Source organism: Podarcis vaucheri, assembly GCF_965113315.1.
Source record: "Podarcis vaucheri genome assembly, chromosome: 1".
Lineage (NCBI taxonomy): Eukaryota > Metazoa > Chordata > Lepidosauria > Squamata > Lacertidae > Podarcis > Podarcis vaucheri.
Genome location: NC_138759.1, coordinates 23453870 through 23480422, shown reverse-complemented (window position 1 = coordinate 23480422; position 26553 = coordinate 23453870). Strand labels below are relative to the sequence as shown.

Sequence of the window (26553 nt, the reverse complement as noted above, 5' to 3'; positions counted from 1 at the left end):
GGTTCGCCGACGTGGGACTGACGCCGCTGGGTCCTCGTGCCCGCTGGTTAGTGGCCACGTCTCCCGGAAGATGGATCCGGGGAGCCCTGGCTAGACTGCGGCCTGGGCAGTAGCTGCTGCCGCTGTCGGCTTCTGTCCCGCCTCGCTCCTTTCCTCGGCGTCGAAGGCCCAGCGTGGGCTCCTTGGCTTCGGAGACCTGGGCTAGGCTGCGAGGGTAAGCAGAGGCCTACCTGGGAGCGGGGTTTGGACCCCTAATAATAACAATAACAACAATAGTAATAATAATACAGTAATAATGGTCATAATAATTGCAATTAGGTTTTCTACTGTGGTTGTAATTTCGCTGTGTCTTGTGGAGCGGCTAGTACCGCGCGATTGCGATTTTATTTGTTGTTTATGAGTACACCGGCGGTTTATAGTCTTCATTTTCGCCCAAGGTCGCCCACACGCTTCTCCCATTTGATCCCCACAACGGCCCGGCGAGGTAGGTTAGGCTGAGAGGCTGGAAATCAACCCTTGGGCCTAATGGTTGAGTGGGGATTTGAATCCTGGTCTTCCAGGTCTTAGCCCGACATCATCATCATCATTATTACTATTACTACTACTATTATTAATTTCTTTAAGCCACATTATTATTATTGTTATTATTATTCATTTGTTTAAAGCCCACCTTTCCCTCTGAAGGCTTTAACCACTATTTTGCACTGGCTCTTCTCTCTCTACTGCCAATTATTATTATTATTATTATTGGCAGGAGAGAGAGGAGAGCCAGTGTAAAATACAATAATAATAATAATAATAATAATAATAATAATAATAATAATAATAATTTATTATTTATACCCCGCCCATCTGGCTGGGTTTCCCCAGCCACTCTGGGCAGCTTCCAAAAGAATATTAAAATACTGTGATACATCAAACATTAAAAGCTTCCCTAAACAGGGCTGCCTTCAGATGTCTTCTAAAAGTCTGGTAGTTGTTGTTCTCTTTGACATCTGGTGGGAGGGTGTTCCACAGGGAGGGCGCCACTACCGAGAAGGCCCTCTGCCTGGTTCCCTGTAACTTGGCTTCTCTCAGTGAGGGAACCGCCAGACGGCCCTTGGTGCTGGACCTCAGTGTCCGGGTAGAACAATGGAGGTGGAGACGCTCCTTCAGGTATACTCATCTTGCTGGGTTTTTTCAGCCACTCTGGGCAGCTTACAACATATATAAAAACACAACAAAGCAGCAAACATTTTTTTAAAAACCACTTATACAATCAACAAACCAACCAACCAGTAAATCAATAGAAACCAATGATAACAACAATAACAATAATAAAAATATTAAACAGTTTACAGTTATACCCAAATTAAAATAACCGCCAGCCCCAACTAAACATTTAACCAACATCAACCCAACAAAAACAAAACAGGAACCAAAATTAGAACCGTTTAAAACATTTTAGTCAGTTGCCCCAACTCAAGAGTTGTTCAGGAGCCTCTTTTAGAAAGGACACATAGTGGCTTCAAATCAGTGTGAAGGTAAGTAACCTGCTAATTGCGAACTAAGCTGAGATTTAGCAGGTGAACTCCGCCCATAGAGAACTGCAGCAGAGAGATTCTGCCTTCCCAAAAGGGAGATTATTGTTGCTCAGCTGGAAAAGGCACAGGAGCCTGGCCACTCAAAATTTTTTAAAAGGTGGCAACCCTACTGTGATGGAATTACTGCTGTTGTAGAACTGTTCTTTGCTAAGGGGGTGAGGTGGTTTGCACAGAGAGGAATGTGCGGGTCAAATATAGAAAGAAATAGGAGGTAGGAAGAAGAGGGTTGGGAGCATTGTGGAGTTTAATGGCTGCAGTGAGGGCATGGGGCAGAAAATAAGTCTGAGGTAATATCTCTGGGAAAAGATGGAGCCTTTGGCAGAGGAGGATCCAATGAGCAAGATTAAAATTTAAAAGGCAAACAAATAGAATAGGAGAAAAGGAGTATTATTGACTGACTGACTGACTGACTGACTGGAGTTTGAGCAAATAACAATGCACATCTCAGTATGTATGCCAACCCCTTGACCCACCCACATGTTTTTTTTTATTCTTGAAGCGTGTTCCTCCTGTGCACTAGAAGAAACACCCACACAATTTAATCTACATAGCAGGCAAGGGTTTGCCAAGGTTGTGGCTTTCTAAAAACAAAAAAGCAAACAAAAAAACCAGTTGTAGAGTGCTATATATTTAAAGATAACTTGGCTGTGGTTTTTCTTTCTTTCCACAAAATGTGTTGCTTTTTCCTCCAGATTTGCAGTAGCAACCATCCCCAGGCCTGGAATACATTTATGCAAAACTTGAGTGGAGCAATCACTGGCTGGCAGCTGTTTTCATGATGGTAGAGGTTTAAAAATCTGCTGCCATGATCCAAGGATTTGGTGTTGCCTGCCTGTTTCTGTGATTGTTTTCACACATTTGCCTCCTTGGATGAACGTCATAGCAAGGGGGAGACTAACCTGGCCCCATCCATTGGGTAGAGGAGCAGCAGTACTTCCCCACACTCTATAAATAATAAAATTATTATTATTATTATTAAACCACTCTTCTGTGACTTTCTAAACCTTGCATTCTTGCTTCCCTCTTTGTTCTCCATCCTTTTCCCTTTTGTATAATATTTATTGGATTGTGAACCTGCCAACAGGGGATCTCTTATGTTTTAATAGCTGTATAACACTTAGAAAGTTTTAGGTTCTTTAAAAGTGTTCCCTAGAGAAATGTAACATTTTTATTGAGGCTAGAATTGCTCATATGAAGAATAAATTATTGTGTGGATGGACCCTAGATGATGTGTGGTAGCTCAACCAAACAAACTTAATAATATTTTTGACTGCTCTTTATTCGTATTTCTGGTCACATTTTCCAGCAGTGGGGTAGATGAACTTGTCATATATAAATACCGTATTTTTCGCTCTATAAGATGCACCAGACCACAAGACGCACCTAGTTTTTGGAGGAGGAAAACAAGAAAAAAAAATTCTGAATTTCAGAAACCAGAACATCAAGAGGGATCGCTGCGCAGTGAAAGCAGCAATCCCTCTTGCTGTTCTGGCTTCTGTGATAGCTGCGCAGCCTGCATTCGCTCCATAAGACACACACACATTTCCCCTTACTTTTTAGGAGGGAAAAAGTGAGTCTTATAGAGCAAAAAATACGGTACTTAAACCAGTACTGTTTTGTAGCCTCCTTCCTTGGAGAAAACTGTTTGGCATTTGAACTGATGTAATATAGAATTCTACTTGGATTTATTGTAAATAAAAAGGCTGATATGTCCAAATTGGTCTCTGGCACAGCTTCCATTGATTTCAGCATGACTTGTACAGAAGACCTTCACAGTGAATTTTGTCTTGATGTGTAAATCTGTCTGCCATTTGTCTGCTTTTAATAATTCTCAAAATCCACATATATACCTGCAAGCACCAAATGTTATGTCATTGCATCCAATACACATGGTTACAGCCAGATCTTCCATAATCTCATAGAAAGTAGTGATTTGTAGAGCAAAAGGAATGCATGGCTGAGCCAAGATGTATCTTTCTTCATCACATGGCTTATGTCCCCATAGTCCAACTCCACCAGAACAGTCAAGGTCACAAAATTGTAGAGTTGGAAGAGCCCATGTCGATCTTCTAGTCCAACTCCTGCAATGCAGGAATTTTTTTGAACCCACAACCCTGAAATTAATGAGTCTCATGCTCTACCAACTAAGCTATACTTCTCCCCCACTCATCCCTTTTGCTCACTGAATGGGACATTCTTACTTTCTGTGTGATTGAGTTAGATCTGTGTTGAAACCCATGGATTTTCTCCCACAGCCTATGTCCTGTAGGGCTGCCTCTAAAAGTACTGCTGAGTGAAATGGAGATGCTGTCCAGGAATTGCCCTTCTGCCTGACACTTTCATTGAGGATATACCGTATTTTTCGCTCTATAACACGCACCCGACCATAACACGCACATAGTTTTTAGAGGAGGAAAATCCGTAGGCATGCCACCCATAGGCATTTCCTCCATAACATGCACAGACATTTCCCCTTACTTTCTAGGAGGAAAAAAGTGAGTGTTATAGTGCAAAAAATACAGTAATTTTAAAGAATAAGAGAAATGTTAACTTGGTGATTTGTTGGGTTCCAGCTCTGGGTTATGTGGTGATGGAACAACTTCCTCCACCAAGTTCTACAAAATTGACTTTGCGTGGCAACCTGAAGGAAATGCCAGCTGAATGCTTTAGTTAAAAATAATAATAATCTATGTGTGATCTAAAAATCCCATTGTTTGACTCTTTTCTTCTCCCACCAGGGCAGATATTGGATCTTCAAATTCCATATATTTTTTTAACTTTCATTATGTCTTGGTTTGCTGACTTGGCTGGAAAGGCAGAAGACCTTCTCAACAAGGTGGATCAAGGTGCTGCATCTGCTTTGAGCAAGAAAGAGAGTTCTGGCAATGCAAATTACAACAATAGCACCTTGGATGATGTCGGCGAGTTCCCCAAAGTGCACCAGCAGAACCGGGATCAGCAGTATCCAGCATCATCTAAGTCTGGCTTTGTCTCCTCGGCAGCAGATAATATTAAACATCAAAAGGCAACAATCCTGGCAGGAACCGCCAATGTTAAAGCATCGTCCAGGATATCCATGGAATCTTCCCCTTCCACAGAGGCAGCATCCATGCCCAGACCGTCTTCCCAGTTTGTGAGAAGGAAAAAGTCCGAACCCAACGATGAACTCCTGTTTGACTTTCTCAATAGCTCTGAAAAGGAACCAAATGGGAAAATGGACCTTAAGCGAGAGAAGAGCAGAGCAGCTGCTTCTCAAAATCACTCTCGGACTTCAAGCATCAGCTCCGTGTCGGCAAGTTCGCAGAGTGTCAAAACCGGTGAAGACGCTTCCGTTCGGAGTCAAGGCAATGGTAGTTAAGCATAACTACATAGGTTAAGGAATATGTTAAAATCTGGTAGTGGTGAGAGGATTCTGGGCCTTTATTATGATGATTACATGGTGCAAATTCTGATTTTTGTTTTATTAAAGGATTTTATTTTAGGATTTTTCTGCTTGCCACTTTGGGGGGGGAACCCCCTCAAGGTGGTTTCACAATAAAATTAGTAAAACAAATTAAAAAGATACAGTTCAGCTCATCAAAACTACAACTTAAAATAACTTTTCTACAAGCCATCAATAAAACAGTAGCAGCAGTTAAAACTCTGGATTTTAAATATAGACCAGCATCATTATTCAATAAAAAGGGGTTTTCAACAGTCAAACCCTTTTAAAAACAATAAGTGAAGAAGCCAAACAAACATCCCAGAGGAAAAAGTTTTACTGTGAGGGGGCCACCACTGAAAAGGCCCTGTCTCTTGTGTCTTCTAGCCTGTTAGATCTTACCATTGACCCATGTGAGGGGTCTCCACAATTTACCTTAAGGCCTTGGTAAGATCATATAGGTCCATCTGCCTTACACTGAGTCAGACCATTGGTCCATCTGGTTTAGTAATGTCCACACTGACTGGCAGCTGCTCTCCTTTGTTTTAGGAAGAGGGACATTCTCACCCCTACCTGGAGGTGCCATGGATTGAACTGGGCACCTTCTGCATACAAAGCAAATGCTATATAACTTATATGCAACCCATCAACCCTTCTTCTTGAAGGTGGCAGGTGATCCTTCAAAGAATATAGTCCCAAGCTATTCAGAGCTTTTAAATTGGGCCTGGAAATGTGCCGACAACCAGAACAGCACCGGTGCTTTATCCTCTGATCGTCTGACCCCTCACAAGCTACCAAGCAGCTGCCCAGTGTTGTCTAAAACAGGACATGTTTGACTCTTCTTATGTTCTTAGCATTGCATCCTTGGTACATGTGTGCTGCCAGCACTGTTTCCTTCTGAAATTCCCTGCCATCCCCTGATGTTTGGTTTTTTTGCAAGACTTTAAAGATTTGGCCAGTGGCATCAATGAATCTTTCAACAATGATCAAATCTATGTGGAGTTTTTCTAGTTAACCCAATATTAGCTCTTAACTTTAAAGGTCTTTACATCTTCGAGAGGAAGGGCAGAGTATGAATTAATATGATAGTAATAAATAGTTTATATTTTCTGTGTATTAGTTAGCTGAAAATTATGAAATGCAAGCTGGCACTTGAAACTTGTACTTAAAAGTAGCATCCGCTGTCCATTAGGTTTGGCCCAAGATGTTTGGGTGCCTAGGGGGGGAAAGCCTGCTAGTTAACATGAGTGGCAGAACCCACTGAGTTTTCCTCTGCAAGCTTTTTTGTAGTGAACAGGAGCTGTTCCTTTGTGTGCTTCCCATTCATTTCATTACACTGGAGATCTTACTGGGAATTTGCAGCCTGTGGGCCTGTTTCTCATTTTGATTCTGAGATCACCACCTCCCCTTTCCTCCTGGTAGGCCCAGCCTTCACCATGCATAAGTGTGCACAAATATTCTGCATGCAGTTTTGCACTTTCATTTGGCTTTCATTTTCTCTCCCATGTTCCATTTCCTACCATGCAGAGAGCTGAATGCAGGAATCGGGATACCACGTCCTGGCTTTTGCCTAGCATCTGTTTACTGTGCCAGTGAAAATTAGGTTAGGTTTTGGGCTTTGTTTTGGTTAGCACGTTAGAAAAATGGTATTGGGGCATCCTGTTTCACACATGCCTCCTGCATGGTGGGGAACATCATTTTGGATTTTAAAAAGATGCCAGTGTGCTCCCACGAAGCCATACTGAACAGTCGGTCAGGCTGGTGGGGTGATGAAAATGGTCAATTTTGATGCACATAGTGATCATCAACCTACACCAGTCCTATGCAACTTTTGGACCACTGAGTCTTGCACACTGCACCAACAGGGCACAATTGTCAGGACAGGGCCATCGAAAACAGCTCCACTCTCATCAGGTGATTGGAATTGTGTGGGGCTTAGAACACCCAAACAGAGCTATGGAGCAAGGTGGTATCTTTGTATGTGTGGCAGTAATGTAGACATTTTAAAAGAATAAATATCTGGTGTGTCTGACTGCTATGGCAGATGATTGTATTTCATTAGACTACCTGGGAGTCAGTACATAGGAGCCTCTGTGAGGCTTGTGTCTGAGCAGACAGGCATGGGATTACGCTGTTCTGTTCAACGTAGAAAGTAGGTCTGCAAAGAGATGTGCTTGCTTTAAATGTGGCTCTCTGTACAGATACTCTGGATAGTTCCAGTTCTGGACTGGAGACTGATGTGGATGTTAAAAAAGACCCATTGCCAGCTGCAGAAGCTAACCCCAGCCTCGCACCTAATGATGGGAAATCGCACGAGTTGTCCAATCTTCGCCTTGAGAATCAACTTCTGCGGAATGAAGTGCAATCTTTAAATCAAGAAATGGCATCATTAATTCAGCGAGCCAAAGAAACGCAAACAGGTAGAGGATTTACAGCTTTGACATTTCAAGCTATTAGCACCTTTGGAAATAGTTGAGGGTACTGCAGCAAATGATTGGGATTGGTGCTAAGATAATTTATGTAAAGCCCTCTGAATACTTGAAACATGCTTTAAAAATTCCAAGTATTATTATTGATATGGGGTTGGATCCAGAGTTCCCATTGGAGGAAATAGCAGGGACATATTATACTGACATAGTCTCCCTCCTGAATGTCTTTGCTGGATTCTCCACACTTGTTTTGTATTTTTACAAGTGTCTTCCGTCCTTAAGTCTTTTTTTTTTTTTACACATTTCTATTCTTTTGCTTAATAACATTATTTATTTCAGGTAGTTATAGGCCCCATTTCCTAACTGTACTTAAGAAATTGGCAACACTGGGTTTCGTCCAGGCTTCTCCCTCCACAAACAGAAGGGCTACTTCTGTCCATGGATGGCTTTTGATCCAGTGGAAGGATTGTGGTGAAAGAAGCAGGGCAGTTGGCACCCCAGCCCCACCCACTGCACTGTTTCAAACGGTTCCCCAGTCTTCCATAGCAGATTTTAGAAGAAGCTCCAAGGGATGCTCTTCTAAAAGGGAGCTGACAAAAGCATCCTCCCTCTTTTTGTTGGTGGCAGCAAAGTCTGGATACAAGTTGGTGGTATCCAAGAAATGTGTCCTGTTAGTGCAGGGATTTCCACTGGTGCAATGCAGCTTCCCCTCTCCTTTCTCCACACCCTCCCCAGATCTGCTCTGGGGGGCTGGAGAAGGTTCGGAACAGATTGAGGAGGAGAGGGGGAGTTCTGTTGCACAAGTGGAAATCCTTCTGCTGAAGGGGCACGTTGACTTGAAACTGCCCAGTATATCTGAATTGGGACAATGTGGTCAAACACTGCTTATTTACTTTCATATTTAGTATCCTAATCACTGGCAAAATCATGCTACACAAACTAACTATACAAACAACCTTGTGAATCACATTGATGTCTGCTGACTTAAACTTTTGCAGAATTAAACAGTGCCCGAGCAAGAGTTGAAAAGTGGAATGTTGACCATTCAAACAATGACAGGCTCGTTCGGGAACTTCAAGCTCAAGTGGATGATCTGACAGAAGCCGTTGCCGCCAAGGATTCCCAGCTGGCTGTCCTGAAAGTGAGGTTACAGGAAGCCGACCAGCTTCTCAATTCGCGTACTAAAGCATTGGAAACAGTGCAGAGTGAAAAATCACGGTACTAATACATTCTTCTTGCCTTATTATTATTTTTTAACTAGAGCAGGGTTTCCCAAACTTGGGTTTCCAGCTGTTGGACTACAACTCCCATAATTCCTCCTAGCCTGCAGGACCAGTGGTCAGGGATGATGGGAATTGTAGTCCAAAAACAGCTGGAGACCCAAGTTTGAGAAACCCAGAATTAGAGAAATCAAGGTCTTTAGGCTTGTTGTCTGTTAATGTATCCCTTTTGCTTATAACATGATTTTTGTATCTCTCAATAACCTGATCGTTGGCTTTATCCTCAAAGGCATCAGTCGGATTGCTCCAGCTGTACTTCTTCTGTCCATAAAGGAAAATGCTCATCATATGCTGTGATGAGAGCCTGATTCATCTGATACATTTAGTGCTGTAGAAGTTGCTGCCACAACTACTACATTTGCTTCCATGTGGTTTGGCCAGCTTGCATGATTTTGAAACCTAATCTGTGACATCTGCAGGTGTGGTTTCGAACCATGGAATCTGCCCAAGCACTCTCTCTGGAGATCTTACTCATGTCCCTTGTGATGTGGGAGCCACCCCAGAACCGTGGCTCATTTAGATAGGGCCTAATTTTCACTGGAATGTGCAACTCCTCTCTGGAGGTGGAGAATGGACGGCTCCTGAAAGCCCATTGGCTGAAATGCATCAATCCAGGCTCTTTCAGGGTTTCTAAGGGGGTGATGTGAGCTCATTGCACCTCTTGTTTTTCTCAATAACAGCAGCATCATTTAGTGTTGCAAGCTGCTTCTTACGCTCCCTGAGGTATTAAGGCCCAGCTCATTATGTAGTACCAGTGACTGTTACTTAGAAAACAGAACAGATGGGAAATCTGTTTGCATTCTCTGCATTGGGAAGTGTTCCGTTTTAAGGTGGCTCTTCCTCCTTCATTCAGTTTGTAGAAACTGGGCTGAATTCAGACAAATTATTAGAGGTAAAGGCTCTCAGTCATTACTAGTGATGGTGGCAATACGTTACCTCTAGTGTTTGAGGTGCCATGCACTGGAGTACTTCTTGTGAGGGAACAACAGCAGGAGAGAGCTGTTGTCTTGCGTGTGGGCTTCCCAGGTGCATCTAGTTGATTCTCAAGGGAGACCAGAGATTTTTAATCTGATCCTGCAGGAGTCTGGTAAAGTTGAGTTTTTCTTCTCTGGAAAAATGAAAGGAAGCAAAGAACCCAAATGCAGTCATTGTCCTTGTCAAATAACTAATTTTCCTTTGAACAGGCAAACAAACTTGAAAATGTAGTTGGTACAGTGGTACCTCAGGTTAAGTACTTAATTCGTTCCGGAGGTCCGTACTTAACCTGAAACTGTTCTTAACCTGAAGCACCACTTTAGCTAATGGGGCCTCCTGCTGCTGCCGCACCGCCGGAGCACAATTTCTGTTCTCACCCTGAAGCAAAGTTCTTAACCTGAAGCACTATTTCTGGGTTAGTGGAGTCTGTAACCTGAAGCGTATGTAACCCGAGGTACCACTGTAGTTTGTTTGTCTTGAGATTAATTTTCCCTTTATAAACTTTGAAAAAACACAGAGCGGGAAAGTATGCAATATAACATTTGGCTCGGTGTCTTCTTTTGTTTTTAATTGAGACTTCTTTTTTGTGAAAGCTAGGCACTAAACTAGAAGAATACTGTGGAGGAAAGAATAGAACGAGAGGAAGGAACCACTGGCCTGCAGGCCAAGGTTGGCCCAGCTCAGGTCCCGATTTGTTCAGTGAGGCTTTCCCCCTAAACTGCATCCACCTGCTGTCAGATGTGGGGCAGGCAGAGATGCGGCTGAATCTTTGTGAAAAATAGGATAATGCAGCATGGTTCATGTCACTGCCCATCAGCTGATGTCTGTTGACTCTAAGCCTGCTAGACCTGCTGTGCAACAGGCTTCCCTGTGGGGAACGTGGTTGCACAGTTCATCCCCTCAGAAAGCAGCTTTGCCCGCCGTGTGCTCAGCATTGGCAAGCATGGGGTGGGCAAGCCCCTTCCACAGTGGTTCCTAAGTGCTTGCGCAAGGGCCTCCCATGGGTGGGTAGGATAACCCACCAGTCAATTGTCTGGCACCATAATGACACCACGCCATTGGCAGGTGAGTTGTCACACTCACCTGTCAAAGTTGGCCTGCTGGATCGGGGACAGATAAGGATCTGGTCCACAACACACACAAAAAGGTCCCCCACTCCCAAAGTAGAATTTGACAGTACTGTGGAAAAGGTGGCATTACTATGGATTGTGTTTTGATATTCTTCACATCTTGCTTCACTAAACCTTTGCTTTCTTCCTCCAGAATAATACAGGATAACAGCGAAGGGAACAGCCTGCACAATCAAGCTCTCCAGACTCTTCAAGAGAGATTGCATGATGCAGAGTCTGCGCTCAGACGGGAGCAGGAAGGCTACAAACAAATGCAGGTTAGAACAGCAACCTTGGAAGCTGGTGCTTCACTTCCCGTGACTGAGGAACTGCACTTGACAGAGTGCAGTAAAGTGCCTTCAAATCTTGGCGATGCTTCTCCTCCCTAAGCACCCCTCATGCAGTGTCTGCCCATTTGTCCACCTAGCTCAGTATCGTTGACACTGACCGGCAGCAGATGTCCTGGCTTTCAGACAGGAGTCCATCTCAGCCATACTTGTATATAGTTTTTATCTCTTAATTATGGATGGTTTGTGTAATAGGTTTTTATTATTTGTAAACTGCCTGGGAGCCTATTGTTACTAAGAGTTATATAGACTTAATAAGAAACAATAATAAATGATGCCTTGCAACTCCAGGGATTGTACCTGGGACCTTTCTGTGTGCTGCCACTGAGTTACAGTCTTTGCATATGTGCATTATAGTTATAATTAGTTGCTATGGAGCAGGATCACCTTCCTTCCTTCCTTCCTTCCTTCCTTCCTTCCTTCCTTCCTTTCTTTCTTTCTTTCTCACACCCTTCAGAGCCAGTTTTCAGTCCGCAGGGGAGAGCTGCGGGGGAAAGGGGTAGAATCAATTCCACCAACAATATCCCTTCCAGTTTTCTCATTTTTTCTCTACGCCTCTGTCAGGGGTTCAGGAGCAGAGGCGAGGGCAAGGGAGAAAACAGAGAGCGAGGGGGAGGAGGCAGAAGAAAAGATGAGTGATGACGACGACCCGAGATCTCCGAGTCTTTCCAGTGAATCAGAAGATTCACAGGAAGGAGCGCCAGTGGCCAGAGCAAGGGGGGAGCTTAGGGGGACACCCCAGGAAGAAGGGTCCAGAGGGGGCTCAGAGAGCAGCAGTTGGAAATCGGGGCCAGCATCACCAGCAGAACGCAGTGGAGAGGAAGGGCGCCAGGTACCGAGCTCTGGCAGCTCGCAGCAGGAGGGAGGGCGTGAGTCAGGATTGGCCACACCTCCATCGGGGAGCAAGGAAACAGTCAGGCGGAAAGTGGAAGGTTGGGCGCGCGCGCCAAGTTCAAATACACAGGAAGGTGGCGCAGTAAGCAGCCCGGAAAGGGAGCCAGGTCCTAAAGCCCGACGCAAGGAGACAGAAGGGTCCGGGGGGTCAGCGTCAGAAGCGTCCCGAAAGGAAGAGACCACGGGGGGCAGAGGGACCCAGAGAAGAATGGTCAGGCGGAAAAGGTGGAGTAAGGCTAGGGTACTTAGCTGGTGTACAGGGGGCGGAGACTCAGACGGAGCTTCGCCGGTCTAACCCTTAAGACGTAGAGCTGCACGCAGCAGCTTGAGAATGGAAACTGTAACTCAATAAAGACTTTTACAAAGTGACCGCTGGCTAGCGTGATCCTCTGTGAGCTAGGATCTAGAAGCAGCTCTGACAGCCTCTTTTTATTGCTCTGAAGTTGTGATAAACACTAACCTTTCCTTTGCAGAACGAGTATGTGGCTCGTCTTGGTAAGTTGGAAGCTGAGCGTCAGAACTTGGCTGAAGCAGTTATTGCAGCAGAGAGGAAATCTGCAGAGGAGAAGCGGAGGGCAGATGAATTTCAGCAGCAAGTCAAAATGGCCAAGAGTGGCTTGGAGTCTGCTAGGCAAGAACTGGTAGACTACAAACAAAAGGCTACACGCATACTCCAGGTGAAGCAAATTTATTGGATCAAAATTCATACCTCCCCTCCTTTTTATCTCTTTAAAAATAAAAATAAAAATGTTCATACGAAGTAACCCAAGCCTTATCCGCAAAGATACGTATGCAGTCATGTTTTACTGATAGCTGGGACTGCTAATGAGAACCTTCAGGTATTATTATTATTTACTTACGTACTTACTCATTCCACCTTTTCCCCAGATGGGATTCAAGGCATCTTACAGATTTAGCAGCCTTAAGAGCTGCTAAAAACCTAGAAAAAGCAGTAATTAAAAAACAAATAGACATTGACAAAAATTGAACAATATATATATAGAAAATCTATTAAAACCATACCAATAATTACAATAAAACTAGCATGGCAGCACCCCTTTCATCGAAAGCAGTTGTTTTGCAGCTATGGGGTTGGTTGGCAGGAACACATAACTAGTTACAGAGTTAATATCCCTCCAAGTAACAGCTGCTGAGGAGGAACCACAGGGAGTTGCCATCACCTTCAAGTCCTGCTGTTGCCAGATTAAAATTGAGCCCTTTTGGGGTAGTAAATGTAAGGTATTATTTTTTAATGTGTGTGCAATCAAGCATAGACTCTGGTGATTACTTTGCAATTTCATTAACATTACTTCTATATGTTAGGTTGTTTTATGCATGGCTGTAATGTTCATTTTTGTAAAAGAATAAAAATTAAGCAGCTAATATAAATAAGTAAAATTATGTCTTAAATCTCAGTCAAAAGAGAAGTTGATAAACAGCCTGAAAGAAGGGTCTGGCATTGAAGGTCTGGATAGCCAAACCACAAGCATCATGGAGTTGGAGGAACTAAGGCACGAGAATGATATGCAAAGGGAGGAATTGCAAAAACTGCGGGGGCAGATACAGCAACTGAGGACAGAACTGCAGGTATTGTAACATCCATAGCTGCTGCTGCTGCTGCTGCTGCTGCTTCTTGCCCTCTTGCTTACTACATAAAATATCTCAAACCAATTTACATTTTTTGAAAAAGAGTTTAAAACAAGCACTGAAAAGAATAAAATGGTGGCATTTATCAGAAGTGCTCATCCTGCGGTAAAGGACAAAACCCTACCTCACCTACTAAAAAATGGAACACCACTACAGGCTAGCATGTTGTCATACTATTTGATCCCAGTTAAGAACCAAATGCCTGGGAAGGTCTTAACATATTTTCCTGTTGCCTAAAAGTTGGTAGTGTTGGTGCCAGGTGCACTTTTCTGTAGATAGCTAGGGTGGCATCAAGGAACAGACCTGTTCTGCTTTGCACGGGGTCAGAAATGCAGGGTCCAGGTTGGTTAATGTGGCACAAGAAGCATGAGCAGAGGAAACTGCCTTGCACCAAATCTTGGCCGTTAGTCTGTCTAGTTTAGTATTGTCTACACTGAGTGCCAGTGGCTCTCCAGGGATTTGGGCAGGCCTCTTTGCCAACACTGGTCTAAAGATGCTGGAAGTTTAATTTTTTTTATTGACTGAATAGGGCTTGGGGAAGAGAAAGAGAACTGCTGTGGGGCTCCATTGAGAGGAAAAGCAGGATATAAATTTATTTTAACAACAATAAGAATGGCTGGGGTGTTGCTTTTGAAGCAGGATGTGCCCGATTCAGATCTTCTCTCGGCCTTAAAGCTTGCAGAGTGACCCATGAGCCAAGCCCCCTCAGTCTAACTTAACTCGCAAGGTGGTTATGTGAGAATAAAATAGGATAAGCATACAAAGGAAGGAAAGTGTTAATTACACAAATGTGAGAAATTTCATCTGCACTGCCCCAGTGCTATCTTCTTGTTCATTAAATTAAACCAACCCTATCTTTGGCCCAATGCTTCAAGGTGGCTGCACCCATTGGCTACAGGTGCTTCTATTTGAGATCTTGCGGGGAGGCAAGGCAGGATGCATAGAGAAAGAGAGCTTGAGAGAATGAGTGAGTGTGTGTGTTCATCTGCCACCTTTCCCTAGGATACAGGACTGAGCGCCTCCAGCTACTGGCAGGGAGATTTGAAGATTAAAAGATAGAAGTTCAGACTACACAGAGCAGTAGAGCTGGAAGAGACTTCAAATGACATCTGGTCCACTCCACTGTCGGTGAAGGAAATCCATCACAGTATTGCAGCACTCTGATTAGCGGCTATCTAGCTTCTGCTTAATCTCTTAGGCAAGAAGTTGGCCATTTCAGTACTCTAGTGAAGCACCACCAGCACATCACTCAGGAGACTGCATGTGCAGTTAGCCACACTTCTCCATAGTCTCTGGAGTTGCTCTCAGTGGGACTGCCTTGGCATACAAGCCAATTGCTGAGGAGGAAAAGTGTTGTGTGTTGCAAGGACCACCCTGTAGTTATCACACACAACCAGTCATGGCTGGTGAGGTGATGCTAGTGGGGCACCATCGCGCTCCCAGTTTCCCAGCACAGGGAGTTGCTGGTGCTTACTAAGAGGGGTCTTGTGAGAAGCTTGGCTCTGTGTGCTATGAAGATAGGGCCACTTGCTCCTGCTCGTAAGAGTTGCCATTTATGAAACTGCATACATAAGTAACATTTCCTTATCATGCAGGATATGGAAACCCAGCAGATAAATGAAGCCGAGTCCACAAGAGAACAGATTCAAGAGTTGCAGGATCAAGTTGCAACACAAAAAGCATCCAGGCAAGAAGTGGAAGCTGAACTAGAGAGACAAAAACAGGTAAGTGTTGGAGAGAGGTTATCGTTTCGCCATACTTAAATATTTCCTGCCACCCAGAACTTGGAAAAACTATTTTGGCTGGTGAACTGCATGTCTGTCTTTGGGAATTAAGGAAGGTGTGATTAACAGGTGCTTATTGAGCCTACTGAATGAGGTCTGTGGAGCAGGACAGGATTATAAATTTTTATTAAACAGATTATTTTTTTTATTAAACAGACTTTTAAAATTAAAAATCTTCCAGAATTGCAAGGATTTGAGCCTCTCAAATGTAGGTGGTCTTTAAGCTCCCTGTGCCCATAAAGACCCCGGCTACTAAACCGAAATCTAGACAAGATGAAGAAGTGCTGTTGGTTTGGGTTAGGTTCTTGGAATCTCGGAGTAAGTGTTCAGCCATTTTGGATGGGGTTGCATTCTCCCCTCAAAATCAAATTAAACCACCAGGGAGTGTTCCTAGATCCAGTCTTCCTTCTGGAAGGTCAGGGAGGTTGTTGGCTGTGAGTGCCCTTTCCTTGAGAAGCCACAATCTGGCCAGAGTCATTCATGTCCAGGTCACTTCCACTTTGGATTACTGCAATGTGCTGCCTTTGAAGACTGTTTGGAGCTTCCGTTTGTTTTGCACATATGAAAGTGTAAATTTCGCACATTTGCACTAGTTGCCTGTTCACTTCCTGGCTCAGAGTGTTCGGTTTGATCTTTAAAAGCCCTAATCTTGGTAGAAATCCAACTGCTTCTGTAAAGAGCCAGCGCAGTAGATAAATACAGTTGTGAATGCTACTAAATGATACACTGCAATGGTCTTGCAGGCAGGGACATGGAGTGCTTACCACCACAGCTATGGTGTTCATACATTAATGGAAATCATGGTGTGCTTTTGCACATAATTTTGATGTTATGAACCCTTGACGAGGTCAATGAAGAGCCCTCAAAAAAAGTTGTAATCTAACCTGATTCGAAAGGTCCTGTCAATGCTCACTTGGAAACAGATCGGTTTCCCTGTATCTCATGAATCTTTCTCGTTTGTTTTTTGTTTTCATCATGTGTATTGTGAGATGAAGACAAAGTCACGGGGAGTGAAAAAGGTTTAATTTGCTTTACCTGGTTGGAACTCTCCATCTTGCAGGATTACTTGTCCTTCCAGAAATTCCATATTAACTAGAGAGTGGCAGGCTGAACTAATGAAAAGGCAAAAGATCTACGTTTGCTCTCAGAAGGCGGCTGCATAATGTTTATTATTATAGTATTATGAAGCCATATGGTGTGCCCTGTTGCAGTTTGATGGACAGTCCGTTTTTAGCCTGTGCTTTGGCTCTGAGGTGGAAACTCTTAAATGTACCCTGGCTCATCCATTTGAATTGGCTTGTTTTAGCACATGAGTATTGGGTGTAATTTGCTTCAGCCTTCTTGCTTGTTATTTCTCAGCAACTTGGGTTAAATAGTTTGAAAATGAGGATGAAATCTGACAACAGTGTAGTCCTGCTTTATAGTCATTAAAGAGCACTTACTACTGTACCTGTCAGGGAGGTAGGTGCCATCGCTCTTGTCCTTTTGGCATCTGTTGAAGACTTTCCTGCTTCAGAATACAGATCTTTCTCAGTCCGTATTGGATTTGAGAATGATGTTTAATGCATTTTAATGGCTTTTGTTCATTTGTATGTGCAAACAAATTTGAATTAGGTTTTTATATAAGTAGTGACTTTTAATTGTATGTATATATGCATATGTTCATAAATGAAATAATAATCGCAGTAATGAACACAAGGGTATGCAGCCCTTGATCCGCTTACCACATGTGACCAGAGAGGCACTTCTTGCTTAAGTAATGCCTTTATAGCCTGCAGAAGAAGTCTGGAATATGTAGTGGAAACTCCCTCGTAATCAGGCATGGGGAACTGTGGTCCTTCAGATATTGTTGGAACTATAGCTCCCATCAGTCCCACCCCAGCCATGTTAATTGCATGCAAGGGGGAATGCCAGTTCACTCAGGTCTGTTTCCATAATAGATGTCCTCTCTGCTGAGCTGGTTGCTCAGCCGTCCAGTCCTTGTGAAGTGACAAGCCTTTCAAATAGACTGGAAAGGGTCATCTGCCTTTTTGGGACAAAGGGAACACTTTGGAAATCTAAGAAAGTGTTGTGAGCACCACCAAATTCTTATTTCACAGGAGAAAAACTGGAGGTGCTCAGAATCCCTCTCCTAAACAGGCAAAACTCCTATACACACACACTCCCAAGGTGCAGATGGCCACTAAACTCCCACTCTCTACCTGACAGAGTGCTGTAGTGCACTTTTGGAACCATACAGACTATTTTGGGGGCAGTATTAGTATTCCAAGAGGCAGCCCCACATTTGATGTACTGGGTAGCCTGGGGTGGCCCCTGCCAGTTTGGTGGAGGGGGCTTCTGTCCATACTCTAAGGGCCAACAATACCAAAACACTTCTCCACAATCCCCATCCTTAAAACGCATCTTTATGGATCTCCCAGGCCCATTTCATTCAAGGTCTTCATCCTGTGTCATACTTGTGCTATTTCACAGTGCCCCGAGTTGTAGTTTCCAAGAAGAGGCATGTTCTGAAAAGGGCCCCGATCAAGTTCCCCTCATTTGTTTCCATATTACTGGCTTGGGAGTCTGTAGGTGTCTCTGTCACCATGCAGAACTCACATCAGATGAAGCCAGTGTGCAAAGAATGCCAAGAAATGAGGCAGAGGAACAACATCTAGATGTGAAACGTCAGCTTTTCACCACTAAAGAAACAAAGCGTGTTGGAGCTGTTCCCCCCTTGTACCATTCTTGTGTGATCAGCCATTCATCTATATGGCTGGCACTGCATTCCATTGTCCGTAATTTTATTCAGCCTTGGGTAGCCTTAACATGCTTTTTCTCAACTCTTGACGTACCCTTTCAGCTGTGGATGTGGAAACAGCAATCCATTGGTAAAAAGCAAAGGGACCTGGTAGTGGCATAAGGAAGCAGAGTTTGCTTAACCATCCCATTTTAACCATCATTGCTGGATACATTTCTTTTCCAGGAGCTACGTTACACTGAAGAAGAACTGTACCGGACAAAGAATACTCTGCAGAGTCGGATATCAGACAGAGAAGAGGAAATTCAGAAGCTGAGAAACCAGGTAACTTGAGTAGACTTTAATTCTTTTCCTAAGAAGGGGAGAAACATGGAAGCGCCTTGACCTCCTTGGAGGAAAGGTGTGATGTCAATGTAGCACAACAGAATTATTAGCCAACGTACTGCTGGTAGATGCTGGAAGAAACCAAAAGCTTCCTGTGAAAGCACATAAATGCTTTGGATGTGGGGAATGCTGGCATCACAGTGGGACTGCTCCAGATTTTGGGTTGGTATTGGGGTTTTTTGGCATCCTTGTGCCTGACATTGCTTGGGACTTCAAGTTGTTCAGTGAGTGATACTGCTCTGTATCCTTGCTTGTGTTCAGGAAGAGCCAAACAGGGAAATTGATTTAATTCATGCCACTCTTATGTGATCGTCAAGATGTTTTCATCTCCTCTATCCCTTTTCCTCTACCCAGCTGACAAACAAAACACTAGGTAGCAGCAGTCAATCAGAATTGGAGAATCGGCTTCATCAGTTGACGGAGACACTAATTCAGAAACAGACCATGTTGGAGAATCTGAGCACAGAAAAGAACTCCTTAGTCTACCAGCTGGAGCGATTGGAGCAGCAGCTGAAGACTGCCCAAGGTCCTTCAACAAATGGCCCCTCCATTAATATGGTGGGAATTGATGGCGGCGAAGGTAAAAATGGAGGCATGTTGACGACTAACAACCATCTTCACTAAGGATGTGTGCATTGTAAATAAATTCATGTTAGTACATGGATAGACTGGGAAAATACCTGGAAGCTAAGCAGGTTGTGTTGCTTTCCCCCCCTCCAGTTAGAATCCAGTGGATCTACTCTGAGTATGAGTTGGTCATGTACAGCAGTTTTAAGAGAAGCAAGTCAATGACTGTGTAGGGCTTTTCATTGAACTATTGTTAAACATTTGATTACAACCAGTTTACATGTTGAAAGTTTAACCTGCCCTTTTGTAGAGGTTAGTGGGCTACAGGAAGACACATGGAGGTGTTTTAATTCCTTTTCAAGCAATTTTGTTGCCAATATACCAGAACTTTTCTGCAACGTATTCAAAATAAAACCTTCCCTGATTTTGAAATGTTTAAGCTTGGAAGGAAGTCCTTCTTTAACTTTGATTATTTCTTTTCATTATTCTATCTTGTATATTTTTGCTCAGTCTTTTGAGAAATGATAAATATTCTCCCCCCCCCTCCTATTTAGTTGTGGTCAGGTGCTTAATGATAGTAAAACTACCCAATGCAGTCATTAGCTTGCTTCTCTTAAAATTGCTTTTCACTTTAAAATCAAAGTTTATTTTGATTTGATTTTCTTGTCTTAAAAAAAAAATCTTCAAAATAATTATGCATGGTTGGGGGCTATCTTTAGCCCCCCCCCCCTTTGAACCTACTAGAAATTATAAAAGGTTTTGTGGGACTGGAAGTGTGAGCCAGTCAATTGAGTGTAATTAATCAGTGACTTCATCAATGATATATAAAAATGTGGATTTCAATTACAATTGTCCCCAGTAAGAAATTTCATTACTCGTTACATTCTAATGTTCTTAATGCGATCAGTAAACTCAACAGGACATTCCATTTTATCAAAAGTTATTTTAGCAAGGCAAGTCTTTCATCTAGTAGGAGAATTTTCAGAATAAAAAGTATTCCAGCACCCTTCTAAGGCAGTAGTAGCCCACTCCCAACTCAACAGATTTAATCCCATCATCTGGACTAGGGTACCACAGTCCAGGACTTGGAAACAAACAAGGTGTCTGGTGCCAGAGTTAAAAAACAACTGGTTTAGTAAAAGGCTACAGATGACTTGAGCAAGTTGGCTCTGCTCAGCTTTCAAAGTACTTTCAAAATGCAGTGCAGCGCAGTTGTAAACCAGTTTACTCTGAAATAAGATGTACTGTTTCCATTGAGGCTTACTTCTGAATAACTGCATCTTTATGATGGCAGCCTTAATTCATCATTTGGCTGCAATCAAGATAGCTAAAACTCCTTAGTCAGTTTACAGTCCAGCTTTTTTGTTTCAACGCCCCTGCAGAAGAGTTGGCCCTGTGTTGTATACTTTCTTCCCCTTCTTAATACATTTAAGTCGTAGCATTTCCCCCCAAAATGAATCTCATTTATCTGTGTACACGAGCTTAAGATGTGCTCCTTCTGCTATCCCAATTGCGTGTACACATATCCTGGGATTTTTATTCCATTGCAGGGCACTCGGTGTGACTTTCAAAATATGAGCTTGCTGTTGAAGTCAAGGAGCATCTAAGCTGGGTCTTTCAAGTGTTGTGTTTGGGTGGTATCCCAATAGGTTCTACTTAAGAGTAGAATCATTGAAATGAGGGGACCTGACTTAGTCATGTTGGTTAATGTCAGTGGGCCTGCTCTTGAGTAGGACTATAGTCCTTTTCACTTTTTGTCACAGTAATGTCAAGCCATATGTGGATTTTCAGTATTACCGACTGGTTGATGAATTCCTTTTTCCTGCTACTAATTTTTTTAATTGTTTTTAATCTAGGTGCACGCATGCGAAATGTTCCTGTCCTTTTTAGTGATCTTGATGTTAATGCAGCAGGAATGTATGGCAGAGTCCGCAAGGCTGCCAGCAGTATAGATCAGTTTAGGTGAGGAATTGAAGCCATTGTGATTTTCTGCCTTTTCCTCCCCACCCCACCCGTCTACTTACAGTATCGGCTAGTAATATAAACATAATTCTGAAAAACCAGCAAGGCGAACGAAGGTCCTGAATCTGGTACATGCACTGATCTGCATTCTTCTGCCATCACTGCTCTGGTGGGGCAGGAATCATTCTCATTGTCCCATTTCTCCATACTCTTTGAAACCTCAAAAGGTATTCTGTGTTAATCTTTAAAAGTTACAGATGTAAGCAAACGAAAGTTGTCTCTGTAAACGAACAAGAACCTATAGATCAACCACCTTCTTCTAGGGATTTCAGAATCTATCCCCATCTGTGTGGACATCTTTGTTCTGTTATGTCTCATTTGATGGCTTAGAGCTGGGTTGAGGAACTCCCGCCCAAAGGGTGGATATGAACCACAGCCAAATTTTATCCAGGAAGTTTTCTCCTGCCCATCAACTATTTAACAGGGAGCATTTAGGATGGAAAGGGTTTGATGTTTTGCGAAGTGTGCCATTACAGATCTTTCTTCTGTAAGAATTTAAGTTACAAGAAGGTCAAAGAAGAGGGGGAGATGTCTTAAGAGAGAGGTAGACCTTCGTTCTTTGTAAACACACAAAATGCGCCCATGCATTTTACTATTGCATGCAAGAAATTTCCAGAATGCAGTTTTATTTAGAAGTTTGAAGCTCTGATTAGCTCTAAGGACTTGCTGTTCTGCTGTGAATTGATGCTTTCAGCTTCTTTTGTTAGGATTCTGGAGTTACTTTTGCCTGTCGTGCAATCAGGAAAGATAAACTGCTGGAAAATGTGGCTTCTTTTTTTTTTACAAATTTTTAATGGAGAAAATTGAAAGTGACACTTGAGATTAGTTACCAAGAGTTAAATGTATGTCCATTGCATGTTATTTTGTGTGGGCCTTACCCCACCTACTACTGGAATACAACCCCCCCCCCCCAAGCCTCACCTCTAGATACTGCAACCTATTCTCTTGACTGTGGCAGAATGCTTCTTTCAAGCCTAATTTCAGCAGGGCATGGGAACCTACCAGGAACATGTCAGGAGTGAGTGCCCATAGGCTCCATGTTGCCAGCCCCTCTCTTACCAGGTTGATGTTGTTGTTTTAAAAATTAACCACTGCTCCAGAAATGATTTAAACAGTAGTTCATGGCTGCAAGCTAATAACCATATATTATTCCCTAATGTTGATATTGCATTTGGTTGCAGCATTCGACTTGGAATCTTTCTACGACGGTATCCGATCGCAAGGGTATTTGTAATCATTTATATGGTGAGTCTGTTTAGCCTACTTTGAAAGCACAGCAGTTTTATTCCTTCTTACATAATAAATAATCTTCATTTGACAGGCATTGAGTGGCATGCACAAGAAAAATGGGATGTGATTAATGTTGGCAGTTGAGCATGCTCTGTAAGTAGGTTATGCAAGCTGCATCTTGGAATCATGAAACGCAATAGATGCTGGCTGTTGCCTTTTTTAAAAAGGTCTTGTTCTTCAGTGCGGTTTTACAGTTGGGTCTTAACTCCTAGTAATAATAGTTTGCTCCCTTGAAGTAGCAATGTGCCGTTTCTGGCATTAGTAGTTGTTTTGTTTGACTTAACACTTGCTTTTGGTAGAGCAGCATTTTCAGAGTGGAAGCCCTGTGGTTGGCACAAGAAGCTAGGAACTGTCAAAGGTTGAAACAGCCACATGGCAGTCCTGAAGATAAGCTTTCATGGGAAGATCACTTGGGTTGAAGGCCTGGGACTGCCTTAAGAGAGGAAACTGAACATCTTGTTCCATACCCTCACCCTAAGACCATCACAGCAAACAGGCTGCAGGCTGGTGCCTGCTTGTTCCAGGAAGCTCAGGAGAATGACCACGTTATGGTCACAACCCTGGAGCTGTCTTGCCATAGTTGTGCCTCTCTTTGTACCCTGTCACTGTTTAGACCTACAACAAACTTTATTTTTTTAAAGAAGATTTTAATAATAAAAATTATACTTTTTATCCTAGTTTAAACTAAAAAAATAAATAAATTGTGATTCTGCCGCTGTTGCTGCCAGGATCCTTTCTATTTATCTCACAGCTTCCTTGCAGCTAAAGCATACATTACCATCCTATAGGTGGAAACCAGAGTGCACAGGAATGCCGTTTACCTTCCCACTGCAGTGGTATCTATTTATTCACTTGCACTGCCATGCTTTCGAACTGCTAGGTTGGCATGAGCTGGGACAGAGCAATGGGAGCTCACTCCGTTGTGGGGATTCAAACCGCCGACCTTCTGATTGGCAAGCCCAAGAGGCTCAGTCATTTAGACCACAGCGCCACCCACGTCCCTACTTGGCCCATTTAGCTCAGCATTGTCTCCACTGACTAGCATAGGGACCCTGCAGAATTTCAGCCAAGGGACATTCCCACCCTACCTGGAGGTGCTGGGAATGCATGCAAACCAGATGTTCTATCATTGTTTTCCTGCTCAATCATCACGGCATTTTTTTTGGGGGGGTATGCCATGATTGTCCCAAAAGAATGCATCTGTTTTGCCTCTACAGGGGTGAATAAATTTCCAGCGCATGTAAAACTCCTGTCCTTTTCCACTAGAGGGAACTTCAGCCTGTGCTTTGTCGTGGTATCTTGCCTTGTTATATAAGCAATCCCTTTTTGAATTTCATCTGTCTTCTTTTGGTCTCTCCACTTGTCGAAAAAATGACTTTCTCGAGAGCATATTACTGAGTGTCTGAGATTTTCAGTTTTCTGGCTTCACAATAGTGACGTACTGCAGGGGGCAGAAAAACACTTCAGCTGAACACTTACATGTCGTTCCCCCCGTGCCAGTTCCAAATATTAAATCAAATGGGCCATGTTTAATTTCCCCCCATCTTTTACAATTATTCAGACCCAAAAGTCCACTCCCACTTAACCGTAAAATCTTTAGATTAATATCCAAGCTCAGTTAGCATCTGCAGTGTATCAGCGGGGGTTCGGCCTTCCCACAATGTAATCTATAATCTCTTCAGCAGCCATTGTCGCTGCCCACGGGAGACTCTCACAAGGTCACTGTAGTATTTGAAAGGCTTTTCATAACGTGTCTGAAACTGCACTTTACTTTGCCATCGCTCAGAGCCCTTGTCGTGACTAATGCAAGAGTGTGCCTTCTCGGTGCGGTGAAAAAGGGGGAAAAGTCAGAATTCATTTATTTTGTATTGCACCAAAAGCTTTTGCTTTAACCGTTTTGGCACCTTGGGTAGGTAGAGAGTCAGTGTGATGCAACAGATAGAGCATAGAGAAGAACTGAGTTCAAATCCTCCGTTGGCCAATAAGCTGACTGGGTTTACTTTGAAGTGGTCTCTCTCTCTCTCAGCCTAGCTTACCTCCAGCATATATACATCTATGGGGCCATTCTATTTTTCCTTCAAAAAGCAGATGAAAGGATAGCATGGAATGGCCCTGTGTATGCATAGGTGAACTGCTCAGCAGAAGAGCTGATATACCAGGGGTCACCAAACTTTTTCAGCAGGGGGCCGGACTATATATATATTTTTTGGGGGGGCGGGAAGGAACAAATTCCTTTGCCCCACAAATAACCCAGAGATGCATTTTAGATAAAAAGACACATTCTACTCATGTAAAAACATGCTGATTCCCGGACCGTCCGCGGGCTGGATTTAGAAGACGATTGGGCCGGATCCGGCCCCTGGGCCTTAGTTTGCCTACCCATGTGATATACAAATGCAAATGGGTCTCTGTGCTTGTGGCATTCCCCCCCCCTCGGCCCCAGCCAATGCAAGTTCCCCATCTGCACGTGTGAGGTTTTATGGGGAGCACATGTCCCATTGCTGTTTCCTGAGTGGAATTGGATGAATTTCCCCTAACGGTGCAGGGCTTTGCCTCAGGAGTGGGATCCAACATAGTGCAAAGTCTCTCGTTCCACCAGAACATTCCTCTCCTCTCGTCTCCCTGCTCACTCCCTAAATCTTTTCTAGGGGTCCCCCCAAAACATCTGGAGCAGATTTGGGAATGGTGTGTGCCTGGTGGGGTGCCCAGAGAGTCCAATTCTACAAGCTAAAAACCATGTGCTGACGGGATGCGGTAGTTGAATACTGCCCAGGGTGTTTGGGTTTCTCACAGTTCATAGTGTTGTGCACTAACTCCTTTTTCTCTCTTGCCAGGCACTGCTTCACCTCTGGGTCATGATTGTTTTGCTTACCTACACCCCAGAAATGCATCATGATCATCCAAGTGGGAAATAAAACACGATTCCAGAACAGAAACATACTTAGTTTATGTAACCTTCATTGGCCAAGGAGAAACCCCCCCAACAGCTGACTGTTTGCAAGGGGGAGAGGGGTTTTGGCATTGGAAAACAGGACAGCGGCTGCATTTGTTTCCTTGCTACTTTCGCAAACTTAAATTATTTGGCAGGTGATCTAATTTAAGTATCTTTCACTTCCATGAGACAAAAGCCATATCCCTGGGGGAGAAGGCTATTCAAAGAATTCTTGCCTCTGTTCTGTCTTTTGTCCCTCCCTTAGCGTTGCACACACTTATGAAGCCTGTGTAGAGCAACACCATTTTTTGAAACATATACATGGATATGGGGCACACTGTATTTTTGATCCTGCAGGAAATGGGCTCTAATCAGGGAAACTAACTGTAATTAGAAGCTAAAATGAACTTCCATTCATTATTGCACCTTTTAACTTTGTAAATATACATTTAGCTTTTCTTTAGTAAGCTCTCTCACAGACCTGACGCCTGCTTCTCAGAATTTACCTTCTCTGTAAATAGCTTTAAAGAGAAATAAAGAATATATTGTGCATTGCTTTAACTTTGGTCCTTCAAAATTTTGGAGTGTCATCCACAGTAATGCAGAAAACTGATATTTTTGAACCATATTTTGATAGTCATGTATAGCCGTGTACATATGCAACTGTTAGATTTGAGTGCCTTTTGTTCTTTGCATCTTTGCCATTGCCCATCAATTGCCTTATTAAATCTTTCCTGTCTTCAAATTTTCATGGTATCGATCTTAGCATCATGCTCATTTAATAGAAAGAAAATATTTATAAATTCAAACACATTAAAAAAATGTGTTGAGGATTGATCATTAAAGGGGTTGGCAGCTGGCAATAAAAGCAACCACCAAGCTTGAGCTATTTTTGATCACTGTTGATTTTATGCAATTTGTATATCCTCCTATATCTGTGGTCTATCGATCTGCCAGTGCAAATTTCCTGTGGTCTTTCGACATGCTTTCCTATTAAGAGACTTTTCTTCCTTTTGCTTGTGCAGCTGAGAAACACAACAGTGATTAAGGTGAAGGGAATTAGACCTTTTGGGTGTGAGGAAGGGGTATGGGGCAAGCCATCAGGTCCCTTTGGCTTCCACTGGAATTTATTCCCAGCCTGTTCTGATG

The 26553-nt window shown here is 43.2% G+C and overlaps 1 protein-coding gene across 1 annotated transcript; it reads left to right on the top strand.

Annotated features, from left to right (window-relative positions):
* Positions 1–25965, top strand: GOLGA5 (golgin A5). Its single transcript, XM_082232881.1, has 13 exons — positions 1–214; positions 4322–4933; positions 7206–7424; positions 8432–8651; positions 10952–11075; positions 12512–12715; positions 13455–13625; positions 15281–15409; positions 18435–18533; positions 18948–19173; positions 21017–21122; positions 22364–22427; positions 25307–25965. Exons 2-13 carry the CDS (start codon positions 4369–4371, stop codon positions 25385–25387), a joined length of 2208 nt encoding a protein of 735 aa, XP_082089007.1. The 5' UTR covers positions 1–214; positions 4322–4368; the 3' UTR covers positions 25388–25965.
* Positions 25966–26553: the final 588 nt, after the last annotated feature.